A 19689-nucleotide genomic window follows, 5' to 3' on the forward strand; every position below is an offset into this window, starting at 1 on the left:
GAAGAAGAGGAAGGAGAAATAATAGTACTAATAGTAGTAGCAGTAGTTGGGACTTGCTACAGAATTCTCTGACTTAGCTTCATGTAGATGGAGGAATCTCCATCTAGGCAAAAGTATAAGCAAAGTCAGTCTTTCCAATGTGTACAACAGAATGTCAAATTTGCAGTCAAAACTTTAATAGTCTATTAGAAACGTGGATCCCTCACCAACCAACAGCAAAGAGCACTTCCACTTGAGACACTCAGCAGATTTCTTAATCTTGAATTGATGTGACATAACAAGCTTTATTCCTCTAAATCCCAGGATGGCTAGGGTAGGCGTGCTCTCTCTGGTCTGACTAGTCAGGCGCCATAGGAGAAGCAGTGAGTCCAGGCATAACTGGTCCACTACAGCGAGCAGCGATAGTAAAGAGGGTCATACTGAGGATGTCAAGGAGACCGGTGAAGTGGCAGAGGGAACAGGTGCATGCAATGAGCCTCTCTTGTGACACCCATCAGTGTCACAAAATCTAGGCCATGACTGCATTTCTTCTGGGTCCAGGAGTTGGGACAGAGAGAAACGTGAGGAAACAGGTGGGCTTTGAGCACCTCGGACCCTGGAACTGGACTTTGGGCCAAGTTCTGCCCACATCTCCCAGAGACAAGGAGGCCCAGACAGCATGTGAATTGCATATTGTTCTGCAGTTTTCAGCCAAACTATAGATTAGATCAGCATACGTGAAAGAGTCTAGGTAATGTGGAAATTACCTGTATCCTGGTTGGTTCTGTAAGTTCCATCCAAATATTAAGTCATTCTGCCAAAGAGAAACAGATATGGAAGGACAAAAAGAAACAACCTAGAAGCATCAGGTTGGGTGGCTACAAAAATGCCTTCAAGAAATTGCAATCTCATTTTTGAAGGCTAATTTAAGGAAAAAAATAATTATATGTAACATCAACTTCTAGAACTTCAAAAAATCTCATGCTGCTGGTGGAGAATATAAGTTTTTCAGGGTTTCCTACCTAAGAATCCAAATTATAAGGCCTCCCTATCACGCCAGGAAAAGTTTCTTTCCCTCAAGGGCTGTTATGATATTCTGTACAATAGGAATCCTTAACCCATCAAGTCTTTGTTGTTGTTTTTTATATTGCCCTGTTATCAGAAAACTTGAGTAAAATTTCAGATCTACAATAAAAATAGGATTTTCCACCATGTGCCAGGAGCTGTGCTAGGGACTCCTCATGCATGTGAAAAATAATGCCTGCCATTGCTGTTTTTAGTCCAGGGGAGAAACACCCATGAAATGGACAGCTAGACCCAATGGCGACCTCATCAACCAAAGGGCCCAGGCAGTTGGGCCTTGGTCCCTTAAAAGTACACATACTGAAACCAAAATAACCAAAAAGCAACTGCATTCTCTATTTAACATTTCAAAAGACATAAAAAGGAATATCAATCAGAATCCACAGATACGTATTTTGAAAGGTGCTTTTCCTCTTTCTAAATTCCTCAAACCCCACAGCTACTCCAGAGCCTCATTCACACCAAAACCCCAAATTTTCTTTCTGTTTCCAGAACCATGAAGCTTTCTTTTTCCCTTTCTCCCAGCATTAGCCATGCAGTTCAATTTAGCTTCTCTCTCAGTAAGCAGGAAGGAATCCCTATTCTTTAGGAGGAGAAAAGATAGATGAAATTGTCTCTGTTACGTAGCAGATTTCTTTAACAGCAGGGGGCGGAGGGGTGGAAAGAAGGCTATGAATACTACCCTTGGATAATTTTTGTCGGGCCATATAATTACAATTGTGAGAGAATACTGGGGAGGTAAGGTTACTAATTTAGCATAACGGTCAGGAAAGATCTCTCTCACAAAGTAACATTTTAAGCCAAGATCTGCAGGATAAAGAACAGGAGGAAAGACCATCCTGGGTAGGAAGCCTCAAGGGTGGTTGCCTGAGGCCTGTGCATTCTCCAAGAACTGAAATCCACTCAATCTAATCACAGCAAAAGGAGCACAGGTAAAACTGACAGGAGATGTGGCTGGAAAGACAGGCAGGATAAAATCAGGGAGGGCCTTTAGGTCCTGGCAAGAATGTTGAGATTATACCAAGGGCAATAAATAGCCAAAGAAGGGTTTTAAGTAGGGTAGGCCACAACTGGGTCACCCTGGATGCTTCCGGAAGAGTGGACTGGTAAGGAGAGGGCAAGGAGGACAGAGGCTAATTAGAGATGTGAAATGCTTCAACCAGGGAGGGGAGCACAAAGATTACAAGCAAGCGGTCAGATTTCAGTCTGCAGAGATTGGGGAGAAACTGACCACAGGGGGAGAGAGAAGGGCACTTTTTGGGCTTCCTTCTATTTACACTTGAGCAAATGGGACTGGGAGAAGATATGATTTGGCTAGAACTATCCAGGAGCTCAGTCTTTAAATCCAATCCATTATATATTAACTAAAAATTATATTTATAAATTACAGTATTTAAATTCAATTGCAATACCTCCCTTATTGTTATACGCCCAGGGCTTCCAATAATATCTGGCAAGAAGGCAAGTGTCAGTAAGTACTTGCAGAATGAATATAATTTCCTCCGGTAATTATCTCTCTGGTATCCAAAATATCTGAGCAATATCTTTAGATTAATACAAATTTTATGTTTTTTAGATTATGTTTGATAAAATATAATTTCATATTTAAAATGTGAACAACATACTCGTTGCTTTTATAATACAGACTACAGAAGGTGAATTTCAGGAAACTATTCTTATCTAGTAGATTCTGAGTGTGAGGAAAAGGCTTTGAAACATTGTTCTGTTTGACCTCTGATTATTTAAATTTTTTCTTTTTTAATTCTGTGGCATGTGTGCTTTTTATGGTGAGTGACCTCAAATTCCTTCTGGAAGTAAACGGGGAATAAATTAGAAACACTGTGACTCAGATCAAATGCGATTTGTGGAGTTTAATGGCTAGATTCCTGCCCCCTGCCCCCTGCCCCACCCTAGTTGGAGAGCACTCCTTTTCAGGGGTTCATCCTGGGAAACAAAACTCAGGGGCTGCCCTTCCAGATGTCCAACATGACAATGCTGCCTGGCCCCAGAGTCCCTCCCTGGCTCTATAATTTCCATATCCCCTTCTCCAACTCTTCTCCCCACAACCACAGTCTTAGCATTTAACAATTAGCAACAAACTGCTAATTCAGGAATTAGCCCTAAGTATCCTGGGCTAATCTTTGAGCGCACGTTAATATCTCTATGTTCTTCTTCCTCTTAGGAAAACCATGTAGCACTGTGCATATGGTACACAGTGAAGGAATCTTAGGTAGTGGGAATAATGGTAATGCATCTTTCAAGGAACTTTCTTTATTCAAGGGATTAATATCAATTGTTAGAATTTCAAGAATTGGGTCAAGTCAGTCAGAATAAATTCCAGGCAAGGCAACCTTTCAGTTCCCTTCAGTAAGCACTAGGGAGGCTGGTTCAGAATCTACCACTTCCTACCATTTGCAATACTTCCCCCACCTCCAATTTTACTTTTTCTTTCTTGCTCTCCTTCTTTAAAAAGACTTATTCTATTATTCAAGTTATTTATGTCATATTTTACCCAACCTTGACTTATTTCTGGAACATTTAAAGAAACTGCCTGATCCTCTAGGTCCTAGTTACAGCAGTGGTGGGGGAGGTGGGGCAGAAAAAGGAAACCTGACTCGTAGATAACAGGATTTGAATCCAGTTGCTTATTTTAGCATCTTGATGGGTAAAGAAATTGCTGTGAACTGAGATCCTGAGCTCTATAGTAAATGATATAGCACTGAAGTTGTACAAGTTTGCTGAAACACTGCTGTGATCACTAGTTTCCTGAGCTATGAGTATGACAATGTTTATCAATTTAAATCTAACAGGAGAATTCATAAAAACACACTGGATACAAGGGATCGGGGGAAAACATACCCAGAAACTTCCTGACAATATTTTGAACATTGCTATAGGCACTCACATCCATATTCTCCTGTATCATTATGAAAACTAGCTTGAGCTAATAAAAATATTTGCCATCTTATTTCACAGAAAACTAAATGGAATTGTGAGAGACAGTGACAAAAGCCCTTTTGGAAATAAAGAAGAATAAGCAATGTATATACATCAGTCTCTTAAAGGTTTAAATACGTTCTTCAGAGTGGGGTCCCCCAGAACTACGGCTCCCAACCTTCTTTGGTTCCACTACTGTTCCAACAACCTCAAGAGCAATCCATCCTGTTACCCCTTCTTCTCACAGGACAAAAAGAAAAAAACATTCTTCTCCCTGCCCTAGCCAAGTGGGTCACTGCTGCTTTTCTCCAAAGAGAAAAGCCTTTCTTACAGAGGTTTGCAAAGTTCTGATGTGGTTCACTGCATAGTCTAAATGCTGCAAGTGGTTACGGCCAGAGGTCAGAGAACACGGCTATTCAGCAGGGATGGGATATGTCTGGGAAAGACACAGGCTGAGATTTAGGCCACCTCTGGGGAGATGATTTGCGTTTACTGGATACTTACTGTTTATTGGTGTTCATGCTCTTCTATGGTCTTTTTTAATGTCCTAAATTAAAAGTGGCATTTTAAACATCTTAAAGGTGATTTGCAATTTTTTTTTAAATAAAAATGATCCAATCATCCTATAAACAGCAGAACTGCCATCTTCTGTAAATAGAACTGGCAAGTATTTCATCAGTCTTAAAATATCACCTCCCTTGATTTCCCACCACCCTCCCACCAATGCCTCCCTTTCCTTCCCTGAGTTCCTTAAAGCAACACTCCAGAATGCTCTAGTCCGGGACCTCATTATCCCATGTTAATGCTAAAGAGACTGGCAGAAGCTGGCTTGAGGAGGTACCCAAGGCTTATTGTTCTTCATGGGCTGTCATGAATGCGGCCGGGGTTCTTAGTTTTCTTTTATTCCCCACGACTTAGGGAAGAAGAGCACTCAAACTTTAGAAAATGGATAAAATAGCAAAATTTGAACCATGGGTAATGTCCTCCTAAGCTTCAGGACTTAACCTAGATTATTCTATTTTCCTGGGCACAAGACAAACAGGAGCTGCTTACAGAGTTGGAAGCAGGGCTTTCCTGCATAACAAGCTTCAAAAAAGAGGGGAAGAAATAAAATAATGGAATATTCTGATGCTTGAGTAAAATCCTAATTTTACTTTGCCATAATTGGCATCATCCCTGCTTATAGAAGCCCTCGACTTCGACTTTGAGCAATTCTCAAAAAAGGTACTTCCACCCTCTCACCATCTGCATGGGCAGTCAATGGAATTCTGAAATACAAACAGCCACTTGGAGGTTTAATTATATTGGTGAGGTGCCTGGAAAATGCTCAAAGATTAAGAATTCCAGTTTCCCTGGGCATGGTACAGCCATCTTTCTTGTGGTGGGACAATTCAAATCCATCCATCTTTCCTATAGGTATATAGCTATCAAGCAGTGACTGTAGTTTTCTACAACCACAAATTTCTCCCTTCTTCCATGAGAGAACCTTAATTCTCAGGTAGGCACGATTCTGCCTGGAATAAAGATTATATTTGACAGATGTGGCCACATGGCTAAGTTCTGGTCAGTATTATGTAACAGAAGTTTGTGGCATATCTGCAAGGGATCCTTAAAAATAAGGAGTCACCTTCTGCTACCTAGAATGTAGATTTTCTAACCGGAGCTCCAGCAGCTACCTTGGACAACAAAGTGACCAACCCTGAGTACAGAAGCCAAATGTTGATAATGGAGAGCAGAAGACCTGAGCCTAGGTCCCTGAGGATACCCCAGTGAGCCACCAAACCACCCCCCTCGTCTACCTACCCCAGCATTCATCTTATCAAATCTCTTGTATCCAGTGTTAAGTTGTTTGATTTATGGCAACTGAACAAAATTTTAACTGGCATGCCTATCACACAGTCCATGGAGCCTGCCTGGTCTGGACAAGAAATTAAACTCCCCTCCTCTGCAGAAATTTTTTCACTTCATCTAAAGATTATATATCCAAAGAGAACCCATAAGAATACACTAGCCTAGAATCATTCCCACACGAGCAAAGGCTTGAGATCAGCTCTGCCTTTGCCCATTGTCACCAAACCCAGGTAGACAAGTCGACCACTTGAAACCTAATTAAAACAGCACACTGGGTTTACGATGGAGCCCACTATCCATGAGAGACTGGGCAGAGGCCACCAACTTCATCATTCAGGCCCCAACCAAAGGGGACCTACAGTATAGCATGGCATCCCTACACACAACTACTAACCCCCTTTTGCTTCACCACTGTAATCAATAACAATACATTATTAGGACCATAATGGTATACTGGGATGGTGCCTTCTGGTTTTACAAGTCCTCATGGGTATAATAAGATCCTAAAAATAAAACAATATTAATAGTGCTAACAATAGATATCACTTACTGCTCAATACCATATAACTGCTGGTGTGGTATTTCGCTAGCACTCTGACTGAAACATATTATCTGAAATTCAAAATATTATTATCCTTATTTTACCGAGGAGGAAACCAAGGCTCTGAGAGATAATGAATTTAGCTAAGACTATGCAGCCAACCCAAGGCAGTGGTTACTGCTGAATCCAGAATTTTTCTATGAGCTTAAAAATATTCTAGCAGCACAATCATTTCACTCAAAATGTTAGATAAAATAATCTCAAGAAAATCTGTTTTTCTCACTTCAGAACTACAATAAAACATTCTAATCTTACCCCCATATTAACATGAGCATTTCTTAAAACAAAGCAAAAGAACCAACAAAAGCATGATAGAATTTGTCCACAAATGGTAAACGGTGCTAAAATACAAATGAAGCAAATCAAAAAAGTTTTTTTTTTTTCTGAATTTCACCTTTTGCTAAGAGTTTCAATTTCAGGGTGACATATATGTTTTCATAACAAGGGTCACTATGCACCTTTTAATCCAAAAACATCAAAACTAAAAAGAAACCCCTATAACAACATGTTCTTGTATAATTACATCTCTTTATGCCATTCCTTTTGAAACAGGTCTATTTCCCACCTCTTTCTTGAGCTTCCACTTTCATAAAAGGAAAGAACACGGAAAGAAATCAAGCCCCTAAACATTCATTGAAAACATCAAGCAATTTATCTAGGACTCAAACAATAAATGAGTTAAAAAAACAAATGAGGGGAAGAAATGAATCTTTCTATTAAAAATAAGATGTGCAAGTATGAATGTTTGTGTTTCCAAGCTATTTCTAGTCTAAAGAGCTATGTCAAATATGGTAATTATATCAAAGGTTTATCATTAGAACTGTTAATATTTTCATGGGCTACAGAAAGCTAAAGAATTAAAATTTGCCCATGAGAGAAAGTCAAACGGAAGGTTAGAGCTCCCTCTTTCTTTTTCTTGAAGAAATTCGCCAAAGCCTCTCTCCTAGGAGACCAAAGTTATCAAGCAGACAGCTGAGGAACACTCATGCTCAAAGTGTTTCCACAGTCTCCGTATACATGCTGCAAGGATTGGAGTACATTTATTGACAGTTCATTATTCATAAGAGATTTAAGTAGTAGAAAAAGCACTTTTAAAAGTAGAAATACTCACAAAGCCATTTCAAACTGTTCCAGCCATTTTTTCTTTAAATCTTTTGTTTTGCAATAAAATTCTAACCCATTTTGTCCTTGGGTATGGATGAGGTAGAAGCCATAAGACCACTGTTGAAATTAATATTCCTCAGGTTAATATGTATCACTCAGTAATAACATCACGCTTCCAAATTCACTAAAACACCACCATAATCATCCACAAACCGCTCATAATATTAACAGCACACAAACTCTGAACAGATTTTTGTAGTCAACTTTATAACAGTTCTTACGTCAAATGCATTATAGATGACCATTAAGGCATTAGAGACGATCATTACCAGTTGCGGCACTGTCCAATTATTTCTCACAGAGGCTTGATCCTAATCAATCTCTAGAAAGAAAAATCACCTGCATCGATAAGCCCTCTCACATTAATGTATTAGCATCCTTTCCTTGAATGGTCAAAGTTATGAGCAAATTATGGTAACCTTCAAAAATTCACCTTTTTATTTTCTTTATCAGTTGTAGGATTGTTGGCTATTTTGTATTGCTGAAGATCTATTATTTCCTTCATTTCATAGTTATCGCCTTTCCTTTTACATACAATCACTGCCAAATCAAATAAGAAGATATGCCTGAGAGAGAGAAAGAGGAATTTAAAATGGTTTGGAAGCATGTATGTTAACTTTTCCCTTGGTAAAATTTAATTAAACCAACCAAACTTGTTTCTTTGAGTTAAAGACAAAGGCAGTATTCCATACTGAAAAGAATGAACTGTACATAACCTGGCACTACCCTTTACGGAATGAATGGCCTTACTCTACCTTAGTTTCATTTTAAAAATATGCAAAATTATAATAAGAATATACACATTACAGAGTTGCTATAAGGAACAACTGAGATAAGTCACAAAGTGTCCAGGAGCAATTTTTTTTTTTTTCAGTTTAAAACCTAGACATTTACAGAATACTAATGACAACAATAGCAGTGAATTTCTGATGTTTCGAGGAGTCGGCCAAAATGTGTTGAGAAGTGTCCATCCCTTTCACAAAGATGACTCACTTAATTTAAATCCCCAGGACCATCTGCTAAGGTATTATTTTCATCTTTATTTTATTGGGGAGGAAACTGAGGATTAGAGAAGTTAAATAATTTGCTCAAGGTCACATAGCTAATGAGGGGCAGAGCAGGATTCACACCCAGATCTAATTGTGGAACCTGCACTTTTACCCTCTATGTCGCTCCTCGTGATTTTATGGACCACCTGAAACACAAATTGAGCAGCATATGAGCAAAATGCAAATTAGAAAAATTATGGTTATATTTAGGTGTTGATATTTCTCTTAATTTTTAACAACAATGTAACTGGGGGAGAAAAAACAAACTTGTAATCCTATCATCCAATACCAATATTTTTATCTTTTAGAAAATTCTCAGGAATTAACATGTATACACTTTTAAATAATGATAATGACAATGATACAGTCACATAGCTCTAATACTTGCATCACTTTCAAAGACTATTTTCCTGGAGAGGCTGAAAAGGGTATGTCTCTCCTGGTAGCTACCTGTAGAGCCTGGTATCATGTTGGAAGAGCTGACACTGCCCCCTGCTGGCTAATTTTCCTGGTTCAAAGTTTCCAGCAAATGGCCATTTTAACCAAATGAATCAGTTTAGCAATCCTATGTATATAATTCGGGATACCAGGCCAAGCTCACTAACCTGAACTTCCCTCAAGAAAATATCGCGAAATGATCCCCACTCAGACTTAATTCTTAGGGCATTTTGTATTTTTAGTTGTTTTCAAATGTATACCAAAAAAAGCAATCAAACAATTGTGTTGTCTATTACTTTATCTCTACTCTCATTTCAATGTGTCCCTCTGAGCCTCAGCAGACATTTTATATTTGTCATATCCCTCTTAAGAACTTAGACAAATCAACAGATACCAAAACATAGAGGAGAAGACCTAACATATCTATGAGAAAATTGTAGAAAACCATAGGTTGGTCTGTCCCCTTGTTTTCCTTCCTCTGCTTCCCTCCTTTGTCCTAGAATTGTTTTCTCAATCTTCTGATACTAACCACTTATTCTGAAAATAAGTATTGCTCTTCTTTTCTCACCTTTCTTGTTTCGTATGCTTGTCTAGGGTAGTTATTCGAATTTCACCATCTCCCTGAGGTCGTCCAAAAAGCAAAACTGGTTGGTTCTAAAATATAAAATTTACATGTCTCAGCTTTTCGTAATCATGTAAAAACAGAAATAAATATTAGCGAGGATATTTGCTAGGGACAACTACTTTATTACATGACAAGTTTTATCATTTCACATTTTTAGCACACTTAGTCTAAAAAGCTCAGGTCTATGTGATTCACTTTCAAAAACAGTCTGTCCTTGGATAGCCTAGGAGGTATACTGAGGACATTAATTAATTTTACTTATAACTTAATAGGGAAGTTAGCTACCAAAAGCAAGAATTAACTGGAAGAATTCAAATGATAACAAAGTTACAGCAACTAATACTTATTAAGCACGAACTGTGCCAGACATGGTAGTAAATATACGGCAAAGTTTCCCCTACCCAGTGAGGGGGGGGGGGGGATATTTACAGAAGTATATAACTATAAATGTGAAATTTCCATGAAGAAAGAGTACAGTAAACATGCATTGCCAGGGGCTTAATTTGTTCTAGGAAGTCAAGGATAGCTTCCTTGAGCTAAGATCTCAAGAGTGAAAAGTATGACTTAATGATTAAACATAATGAACCATTTTCCCAGAGGGAGACACTAAAAAATATTAAGTATTTATGAACACCTACTGTACAAGGTGTTAAGGGGAAAAAGAACTGACTGAAAATTATCACTAACATCTAGGAGATTATATTCTAATAAAGGAAGCAGATATGTAATTAATTAACTGTGCTGCAAGAAAGTATAAAAACAGATATTCCCTATTAAAGTCCCCATGATGTATTTTGCAGAAATAGAAAACTCATCCTAAAATTCATATGGAATTTCAAGGGACCCTTAATAGGCAAAATAATCTTGAAAAAAAGAACAAAGTTGGGGTCTTAGTCTTCCTAATTTCAAACCTTATTACAAAACTATGGTAATCAAAACAGTATGGCACTTGCATAAAGACAGACTTCTAGACCAATGGAACAGAACACCTGGAAATAGGTCCTCATGGAACCCTCCTACACTGTTGGTGGGAATGCAAGCTGGTGCAGCCACTCTGGAAAACACTATGGAGGTTCCTCAAAAAGTTTAAAATAGAGCTACCATACGACCCAGCAATTGCACTACTGGGTATTTACCCCAAAGATATAAACGTAGGGATCCGAAGGGGTACGTGCACCCCGATGTTTACAGCAGCAATGTCCACAACAGCCAAACTGTGGAAAGAGCCAAGGTGTCTATTGACAGATGAATGGATAAAGAAGATGTGGTATATATGTACAATGGAATATTATGCAGCCATCAAAAGGAATGAGATCTTGCCATTTGCAACGATGTGGATGGAACTGGAGGGTATTATGCTGAGTGAAATAAGTCAATCAGAGAAAGACATATATCATATGACCTCACTGATAGGAGGAATTCTTAATCTCGGGAAACAAACTGAGGGTTGCTCGAGTGGTGGGGGGTGGGAGGGATGGGGTGGCTGGGTGATAGACAATGGGGAGGGTATGTGCTATGGTGAGTGCCATGAATTGTGTAAGACTGCTGAATCACAGACCCATACCTCTGAAACAAATAATACATTATATGTTAAAAAAAGAAGAAGAAGATAGCAGGAAGGGGAAAATGAAAGGGGGGAAATTGGAGGGGGAGATGAACCAGGAGAGACTACGGACTCTGAGAAACAAACTGAGGGTTCTAGGGGGGGGGGGGTGGAGGGATGGGTTAGCCTGGTGATGGGTATTAAAGAGGGCATGTACTGCATGGAGCGCTGGGTGTTATACGTAAACAATGAATCATGGAACACTACGTCAAAAACTAATGATGTAATATATGATTAACGTAACATAATTAAAAAAAAAAAAAGAAATAGGCCCTCGTATATATGGTCAAAGGATTTTTGAAAACAGTACCAAGATCATTCAATGGGGATAGCATAGCCTTTTCAACAAAAGACTCTGGGGAAACTGGATATGCATAGGCAAAAGAATGAAGTTGGACCCTTACCTTATACAGTATAGCACATTGATCAAAGAACTAAAAATATAAAACTCTTAGATGAAAACACAGTAGCAAAGTTTTATGACATTGGATTTTGCAATGATTTCCTAGATATACCACCAAAAGTACTATCAACAAAAGGCCAATAAGTTGAAATTCATCCAAATTAAAAATTTTATGCAAAGGATACTATCAACAGAGTGAAAAGGCAACCTACAGAATGGCAGAGAATACTTGCAAACAAAATGTGTGACAGGAATTGATATGCAGAATATATAAAGAACTCTTATAACTCAACAACAAAAAACAAGCAAACGTGATTCAAAAATAGGTAAAAGACTTGAATAGACATTTCTTCAGAAAGATACACAAATGGCCAAAAAGCATATGAAAAGATACTCAATATCCCTAATCATTAGGGAAATACAAAGTCAAAACCATAATAAGATACTACTTTGTACCCATTTGGATGGATATTAAAAAAAAAATTAAAAAAGAAGGAAAGAAAAGAAAAGAACAAGTGTTGGCAAGGATGTGGAGATACTGGAATTCCTGTGCATTGCTGGTGGGAATGTAAAATGGGGCGGTCACTGTGGAAAACAATATGGCTAGTCCTCAAAAAATTAAACCTAGAATTACCAGACAATCCAGCAATTCCACTTCTGGGTAAATAACCAAAAGAAGTGAAAGCAGGGAGTCAAGCATATATTTGCATACCCATGTTCATAACAGCATCATTCACAACAGCCAAAAGGGGGAAGAAATGCAAGTGTCCATAGATGAATGAATAATCAAAATGTGGGGTATATACAATGTTATATTTTAAAGCCTTAAAAAGGAAATTCTTTAAAAAAATCAAATTCTGATACATGCTACAAGGATGGACACTGAAGACATTATGCTAAATAAAATATGCCAGTTATAGAAGGACAAATATTACATGATTCCACTTATATGAGATACCTAGAGTAGTCAAATTCACAAAGACAGAAAGTAAAATGGTGGTTGCCAGGGGCTGGGAGGAGGGAAGAATGGAGAGTTAGTGTTTAATGGGTATAAGGGCTTCAGTTTCACAAAACGAAGAGAGTTCTGGAGATGGAAAGAGGTGATGGCTGCCCAACATGAATGTATTTAACATCACAAAATTGTACATTTAAAAATGGTAAATGTCATATATATTTCACACACACACACACACACACACACACACACACACACACACACACACACACAATGTTAAACAGCTGTCCAGGCAATATGCTATGGAATTACAAAGAGAAAGTAATAATGGGAGATTAGGGAAAGAATTATTTTAGTTGGATGGTAAGCATTTTTTTAAAAATTAATTTATTTGACAGAGAGAGAGAGACACAGTAAGAGAATTATTTTAGTTGGATCTTACGCATTTTTTAAAAAGATTTATTTATTTATTTGACAGAGAGAGAGAGAGAGAGAGAGACAGTGAGAGAGGGAACACAAGCAGGGGGAGTGGGAGAGGGAGAAGCGGGCTCCCTGCGCGGGGCTCGATCCCAGGACCCTGGGATCATGACCCGAGCCGAAGGCAGACGCCTAACGACTGAGCCACCCAGGTGCCCCTTTAGTTGGATCTTGAAGGAATAGGAAATAATGGGAAGACATCCTAGGCTTTGATATTATCATCATCAAAGGCAGAACGATAAAAATGTACAGCAAATTAGAGACCTTTCAACACAGCAGGAGAGCCATAAAGTGAAGTATGTGGGCAGGTACCAGCTGGAAGAGTTCAGAAAGTAGTTTAAGCCCAAATCACTGAGGGCTTTAAATATCATGCTAAGGAATGTTGACTGAATCCTAAAGGCAACGGCAAATGCTGATGAGGCTGGGAAAGAGAATGGATCGAGAAGTCTGCCATCTGGAAACGCAACTACGTGAAGGAATGGATGGAGGCTTCGGTGACTACAAAGGTGGCAGATGAGGTTCTGAAAGGGGGACATGACTGTACATGTGAAAAGCTGTCTCAGAGAAAGCGGCAACAAAACTGCTTGACCAAGAAAAGTGTCTTTCCTTCATACGTGCAACTCTATTTTCACCACCCACAGCTCCATCCAGGCCTCCACCAACTCTTTCTTGAAACCACTCAACAGCTTGCTGACTGGCCTGCCTGCTAGAAGGGTTTTCTTGAGATGTAAATCAGAATGAAACTCTCCTAGAGAAACCTTTACAAGCTTCCCATTGTAATCCCAGTGAAACCCCAGCTCAATGCCTTGGCCCTATAAGGCTGGGGGACATAGTCCTCCCACCTCAGAGCCCCTCGCTCACCCAGCCACGCTTGCCTTTCAACCTCTTGAACACCCCCAGGTTCTGGCCCATCTCTGGGCATTCCACTTGCTGTGGCTTCTGCCTGAAATCCTCTTCCCCAGATCCGTACACCACTGGCTCCTTCTTATGCTTCAGGTTCAAGAGGAAAAGGACTGAGAAGGACTTTTTCTAACCATCTCATCTAAACGAGGACTCTCCTTAGTATCCTCTGCTGCCCCACCCTGTTCACAGCATGAATCTCAGTAGAGCATTTTTTTTTTAAGATTTTATTTATTTGAGAGAGAGAGAGAGAAAGTGAGCATGAGCAGGGGGAGGGGCAGAGAGAGAAGCAGACTCCCTGCTTAGTGGGGAGCCCGACGTGGGGCTCGATCCCAAGACCCTGGGATCATGACCTGAGCCGAAGGCAGACGCTTAACGACTGAGCCACCCAGGTGCCCCTCAGTAGAGCATTTTTAAACTCTCTTGTTATTGCCTCCTCAACCATGAAGCCATGCTGCTCATAGTTACAGCCCTGGCCCCAAGCAAAACATCTGGCACTCAGTAGTCACCCCGTAAATATATATAAAATGAATACATTAACAGGAATCAGCCATGAGTATGTGTGGGGTAAGGGAAAGAAAAGAAAAAAATGAACTCCAATGTTTAGAATTTGTACAGCCAGGGGAAGAGGCATAGTGTGATTAAAGAGAAAGGGACAAGTAAAGGCAGAAAGTCCTTGGACAATGACACACATATCACAGGTGCCACAAGACATCCATGTGGATGCTGCCAAACAAGAATCAGAAAAAAAAACCTATGACAACGGAAACTTCAAGGTAAACTATCTTTTCTGCAAAAACAACTTGTAGGATGTCCTCTGATTTGTGAGTTAGGGAAGTTGGATAGCAGGATAATTACATACCAGATTTTCTATAGAGAGCTGAAACTGTTTAATTTCACGAAGGGTCTCATTATCTCTTTTCACTTCATTCACATATTGTGCCAAGTCCTAAAGAATAAAGAGAAGGGTACAAAAAGAAGTCATGATAAGACTGGAGAAGAGATGAAAACTGTTTGAAAGAAAACACATCATTAATTTCATTAGCAGTAAAAGTAATCACCATAACTTTTCAATGACAATAAGATGAACATCCAATCAATCAAAGCTGCAACTCAAAAGCAATTTTAAAATGTCTGGAGTACAGCTGGGAAGACTAAAGAGTTGTCATTTACCACACCTCTGAGAAGAACAAGGATAAAAAACAACAACAAAAAAAATCTGCCACCCTGCAGAACAAGAGGAAACTTGGTCAGGAGAATGCAAATTCCAAACACGTTAATAACTGACCTTGGGAGAATCACATTCTTACACGGGTTAGAATAAGGTCAATAATGCAAGAATGAAGGATTAGCAGGGAGAAAAAAGGTAACTAAAAGTTAGACAATGGGTCCAGCAGGACTGTTTTCTGCAACCAGTTGGTGTCTTAGTTCCTGAGAGCTTTCAGTCAAGCCAGCCAGTTCAATTTTAAAGAGTTAATGAAGGAGAAGCAAAGGAGAGGAGAAAAACCTCAGAGCACTAAAACGAATTAAAAGCGAACAAACAATGCTAGACACATTTCTCCATGTGCCTTCTTCCCCTACTTTAAAATGTCTTTTCTCGTATTTGAGGAAACATTAGCTAATCTTTCCATACTGTAAGTAGCTATTTTTATTATATGTGCTCTAGATTTTCCTGTTTTCTGGGTTTTCTTTTTTTCTCCACCCTCTTAAATTCATCTGCAACAGCAGGAACAGAACTCGGACAAAAAGCAGTTCCTAACTTTGTTCTAAATGAAAGTTTGACTTTTCATCGGATGTATCTATAAATGATTTTTTTTTTTAAATTGGAAACTTGGTATGACTTTGGAAAAGAGTAACAAATAATTGTGTGATGGTTCTTGGCAGGCTACTGAAATCAGCTAAACAGCAGAGCCAGCACTGACCCTGGCACAGGGACGCAGAGAAGGCTTTAACCTTGTTCTGAGTACAGTCACATTGGCGTTTTGTTTTGAGAACAAATGTTTGCTTATATTTTAAGTTAGGGGCAAATAAATATTCCTTTCATAGTCAACATGCAGCACAATGTAGAAATTGGGGTGTTACAGGTTGCCCAATATGTTTAAAACCCTGCCTTATCTACTTGGAGCTCTTGATTTTCAGATTTATCTAAAAATAGAAATAGTTTTCACCCGAACTGAAATCCACATGTGCTGATGCACAGCATCCACCGAAGGCCAACCTGGCAGATAGCCTCACTTGAAAATAATTAACACCAGTGTTCTGAGATCACCAGCTGATCTGCTACTTACACAAGCCAACAGTTTTCTTTTTCTTTCTTTCTTTAATTATGTTATGTTAATCACCGTACATCATTAGTTTTTGATGTAGTGTTCCATGATTCATTGTTTGCATATAACACCCAGTGCTCCATTCAGTGCGTGCCCTCTTTAATACCCATCACCAGCCTAACCCATCTCCCCACCCCTCCCCTCTGGAACCCTCAGTTTGTTTCTCAGAGTCCATAGTCTCTCATGGTTCGTCTCCCCCTCTGATTTCCCCTTCATTCTTCCCTTCCTGCTATCTTTTTTTTTTTTAAACATATATTATTTGTTTCAGAGGTACAGGTCTGTGATTCAACAGTCTTACACAATTCACAGCGCTCACCATAGCACATACCCTCCCCAATGTCTATCACCCAGCCACCCCATCCCTCCCACCCCCCACCACTCCAGCAACCCTCAGTTTGTTTCCTGAGATTAAGAATTCCTCATATCAGTGAGGTCATATGATACATGTCTTTCTCTGATTGACTTATTTCGCTCAGCATAACACCCTCCAGTTCCATCCACGTCGTTGCAAATAAGCCAACAGTTTTCTATTAGTAACCACAAAAAGAATGTGAAATAAAACCATTGTGTTAAATCATTCCCGGTGGTTATAAAAGTTGTCATACTTTCATAAATAACAAAAGTTATTTTAATACACCTCTTGGTTTTATGTATCTTTATCTAACAATTAAATCCATGCAAGGATATCTATTTCACTTAAGAATATCCAGTTCTCTGGGGGCGCCTGGGTGGCTCCGTCAGTTAAGCACTTGCCTTCGGCTCCAGCTCAGGTCATGAGTCCAGGGTCCTGGAATCAAGGCCTGCAAATGGCTTCCTGCTCAGTGAGGAGGTGGCCCCCTGCTTGTGCTCTCTCCTCTCCCTCTCTTTCTCGCAAATAAATAAAATCTTAAATATATATATATATATATATATATATATATATATATATATATATATATATATCCAGTTCTCTGGGGCGCCTGGGTGGCTCCGTCAATTAAGCGTCCTACTCTTGATTTTGGCTCAGGTCACGATCTCAGGGTTTTGAGATCGAGCCCTGTGTGGGGAGGCTCTGTGCTCAGCTCAGGACTCTGCTTGAAGATTCTCTCCCTCTGCGCCTCCCCCGAATCGCACACACTCTCTCCCTCTAAAATAAATAAATAAATCTTTAAAAAAAAATATCCAGCTCTCCCCACCAAATACAATACTATACAAATACTTATAACATATCAGCATATCATACGTATGTATTAGCAGTCTGTCATCTGTTGTTTTTAGGCAGGGATAAAAAATACAAAGAACTTAATGATACATTTGCCTTACCTTCATTGCATCAAGAGCCAATTTCAGATTTGCCTTCTCCATAGGATCAGTGGTATGTTTGACCAATTCCTATTTGGAAGATACAGTTCAGTACTACTTTTGTCAATTAAAACCAAAATATAAGAAAGAAAACATTTTTTAAAAATAAACCATTTTTATCACTATTTGCACCATAATGTAATAAATCTGACGCACCTTAACTAGGTTCTATTTTCATAAAAAAATCTCAGACTGTAAGAAGACCAACTAGACATCAAAAGAACAGGAGACAATGGTTGGAAACACTTCCCTTTCAAAGATGAACCTGAATTCTATCCCCTGCCATTATAGTGACATCCTTCCCAAATGTCGTGAAAGACCCCAACATTGCCAACTGATTCTGATGACTACTCCTCTCCCTTGGCTTCAGGGACATTAGGATCTTTTGTTTGTTGCTATTATTATTGTTGGTTAGTTCATCTTAAATTTTCTGCCAATTGACCAGTCTTTCATACTTTCTCCTTTACCTGTACCTTCGAAAGTCACCATTCCCTAGATTTTCACCTTAGTCTTCTGTTATTCTTACTATACCTACTCTACAAATCCTATCACAATCATCTCCATAACATCAACACTCACCTTATAAGACAATCACTCTCAAAGGAATGTGCTCAAACCCAGAACTCACGCCTGAGTCCCAGACTCTTCTGTCCAACTAAACAGTTCCACCTGGGTATCTCACAAGCCCATCTAACCAAACAATTCCAAACTTAAGGCACCTTCACCCACAACCCTGCTCCGGTTCCTGTTTATGTTTTATTGAATCATGGCACCTCCATCAATGGAATTGCCTAAGCCAAAACCTAAAAAGTGTCCCAGGTGCCCCTCTCCCACACTATGTTCTGGTGATACTTTGATCCTTCCCCTGGAAACCATCCTCACTGCCACTACTTTGGTTCAAGTCCTTACTCTTTTTCAGTGGGTTATTATAAATTGGCTTCTGACTTGTAGCCTCTCTGGACTACAATCTATTCACTCTATTGACATCTGAGCCAGGTTTCTAATATATAAATTGGATCCTGTCTCTACCCTATTCAGATTTCTGTGATGCCCACAAAAGCTTCAGACCCTTCACAGTCTGAATTCTGCAAACCTCTCCCAACTTCTCTCTCCGCTCTACCCAAACAATCTATATTCTATTCACAATAAATTAACTGCAATTCTCAGAATACATTCTAATGTCTGACCCCATTAGACATGCGGTTTGCTCTCCTTAGAAAGCCCTTCCTCTCTGATACACTTATTGAACTCTTACTGTTCCCTTCATGGCCAGTTCAAGAATCACTCCTCAGTGAAGCTTTCTATGACAGAGGCCTCCTTAAGTGCCCAGCCTCCCCAGGCATAATGAACTAGGCCTGTATTTGTACTACCTCCATACTTTCTGTATACCTATCACACTGTATGGTACCTGGAAGCCTACGTTTCATTCTCCCTATCTAGACAGTGAGCTTTATCAGTGCGGGGAGACGAGGGCTGTTTTATACCATGAATATCTAACACTGTGTGTTGAACAGGGGAGCCACTCAAAAATCTTTGCTGAGTGTAGTACAAGTAGCGTTTCTACTTTTAAAGAGGACGTACAGCCATCAGATTTGTTAAATATGAGAAATTTGTCCAAGTAATATTCTTTGACTCTTACTTTTCCTCTATTAATGATAGTAAATTGTGCTCAAAGTTCCAAATCCCCCACTCTCAAATATTCTAAATTTATAAATCTGTGATTTCAAACCATAAAGTATTTCAAAAATTATTTCCCCACTAAAGTACAGCAGTAAGTAGAAAATGTTCAAATTCATACATTAATTCAACAAATGTCTAAACATTAGACAAATTCTACTCTACACTGTCAAGATGGAAAAACATTTCTAGAATTTTTATCTCTATGTGTTACCCCAAATAAAACGTTCCCTATTTTAAAAAATCATAAAACTAAATAATCTTTTGAAATTTAAAATA

General features: G+C 39.1%; 1 protein-coding gene across 2 annotated transcripts in view; it reads right to left on the reverse strand.

The window, feature by feature from the left end:
* VAV3 (vav guanine nucleotide exchange factor 3) overlaps positions 1-19689 on the reverse strand; it is a 356625-nt gene that overhangs the window by 154397 nt on the left and 182539 nt on the right. For both annotated transcript variants that reach the window (XM_027620157.2, XM_027620165.2), the window contains exons 11-15: positions 17695-17763; positions 14928-15014; positions 9671-9756; positions 8049-8181; positions 7563-7672 (exon numbers count right to left, since the gene is read on the reverse strand). In XM_027620157.2, the coding sequence (XP_027475958.1) occupies positions 7563-7672; positions 8049-8181; positions 9671-9756; positions 14928-15014; positions 17695-17763 (485 nt within the window). The remainder of the gene's footprint in view (positions 1-7562; positions 7673-8048; positions 8182-9670; positions 9757-14927; positions 15015-17694; positions 17764-19689) is intronic.

This window comes from Zalophus californianus, chromosome 4, assembly GCF_009762305.2.
Source record: "Zalophus californianus isolate mZalCal1 chromosome 4, mZalCal1.pri.v2, whole genome shotgun sequence".
Classification (NCBI taxonomy): Eukaryota; Metazoa; Chordata; class Mammalia; order Carnivora; family Otariidae; genus Zalophus; species Zalophus californianus.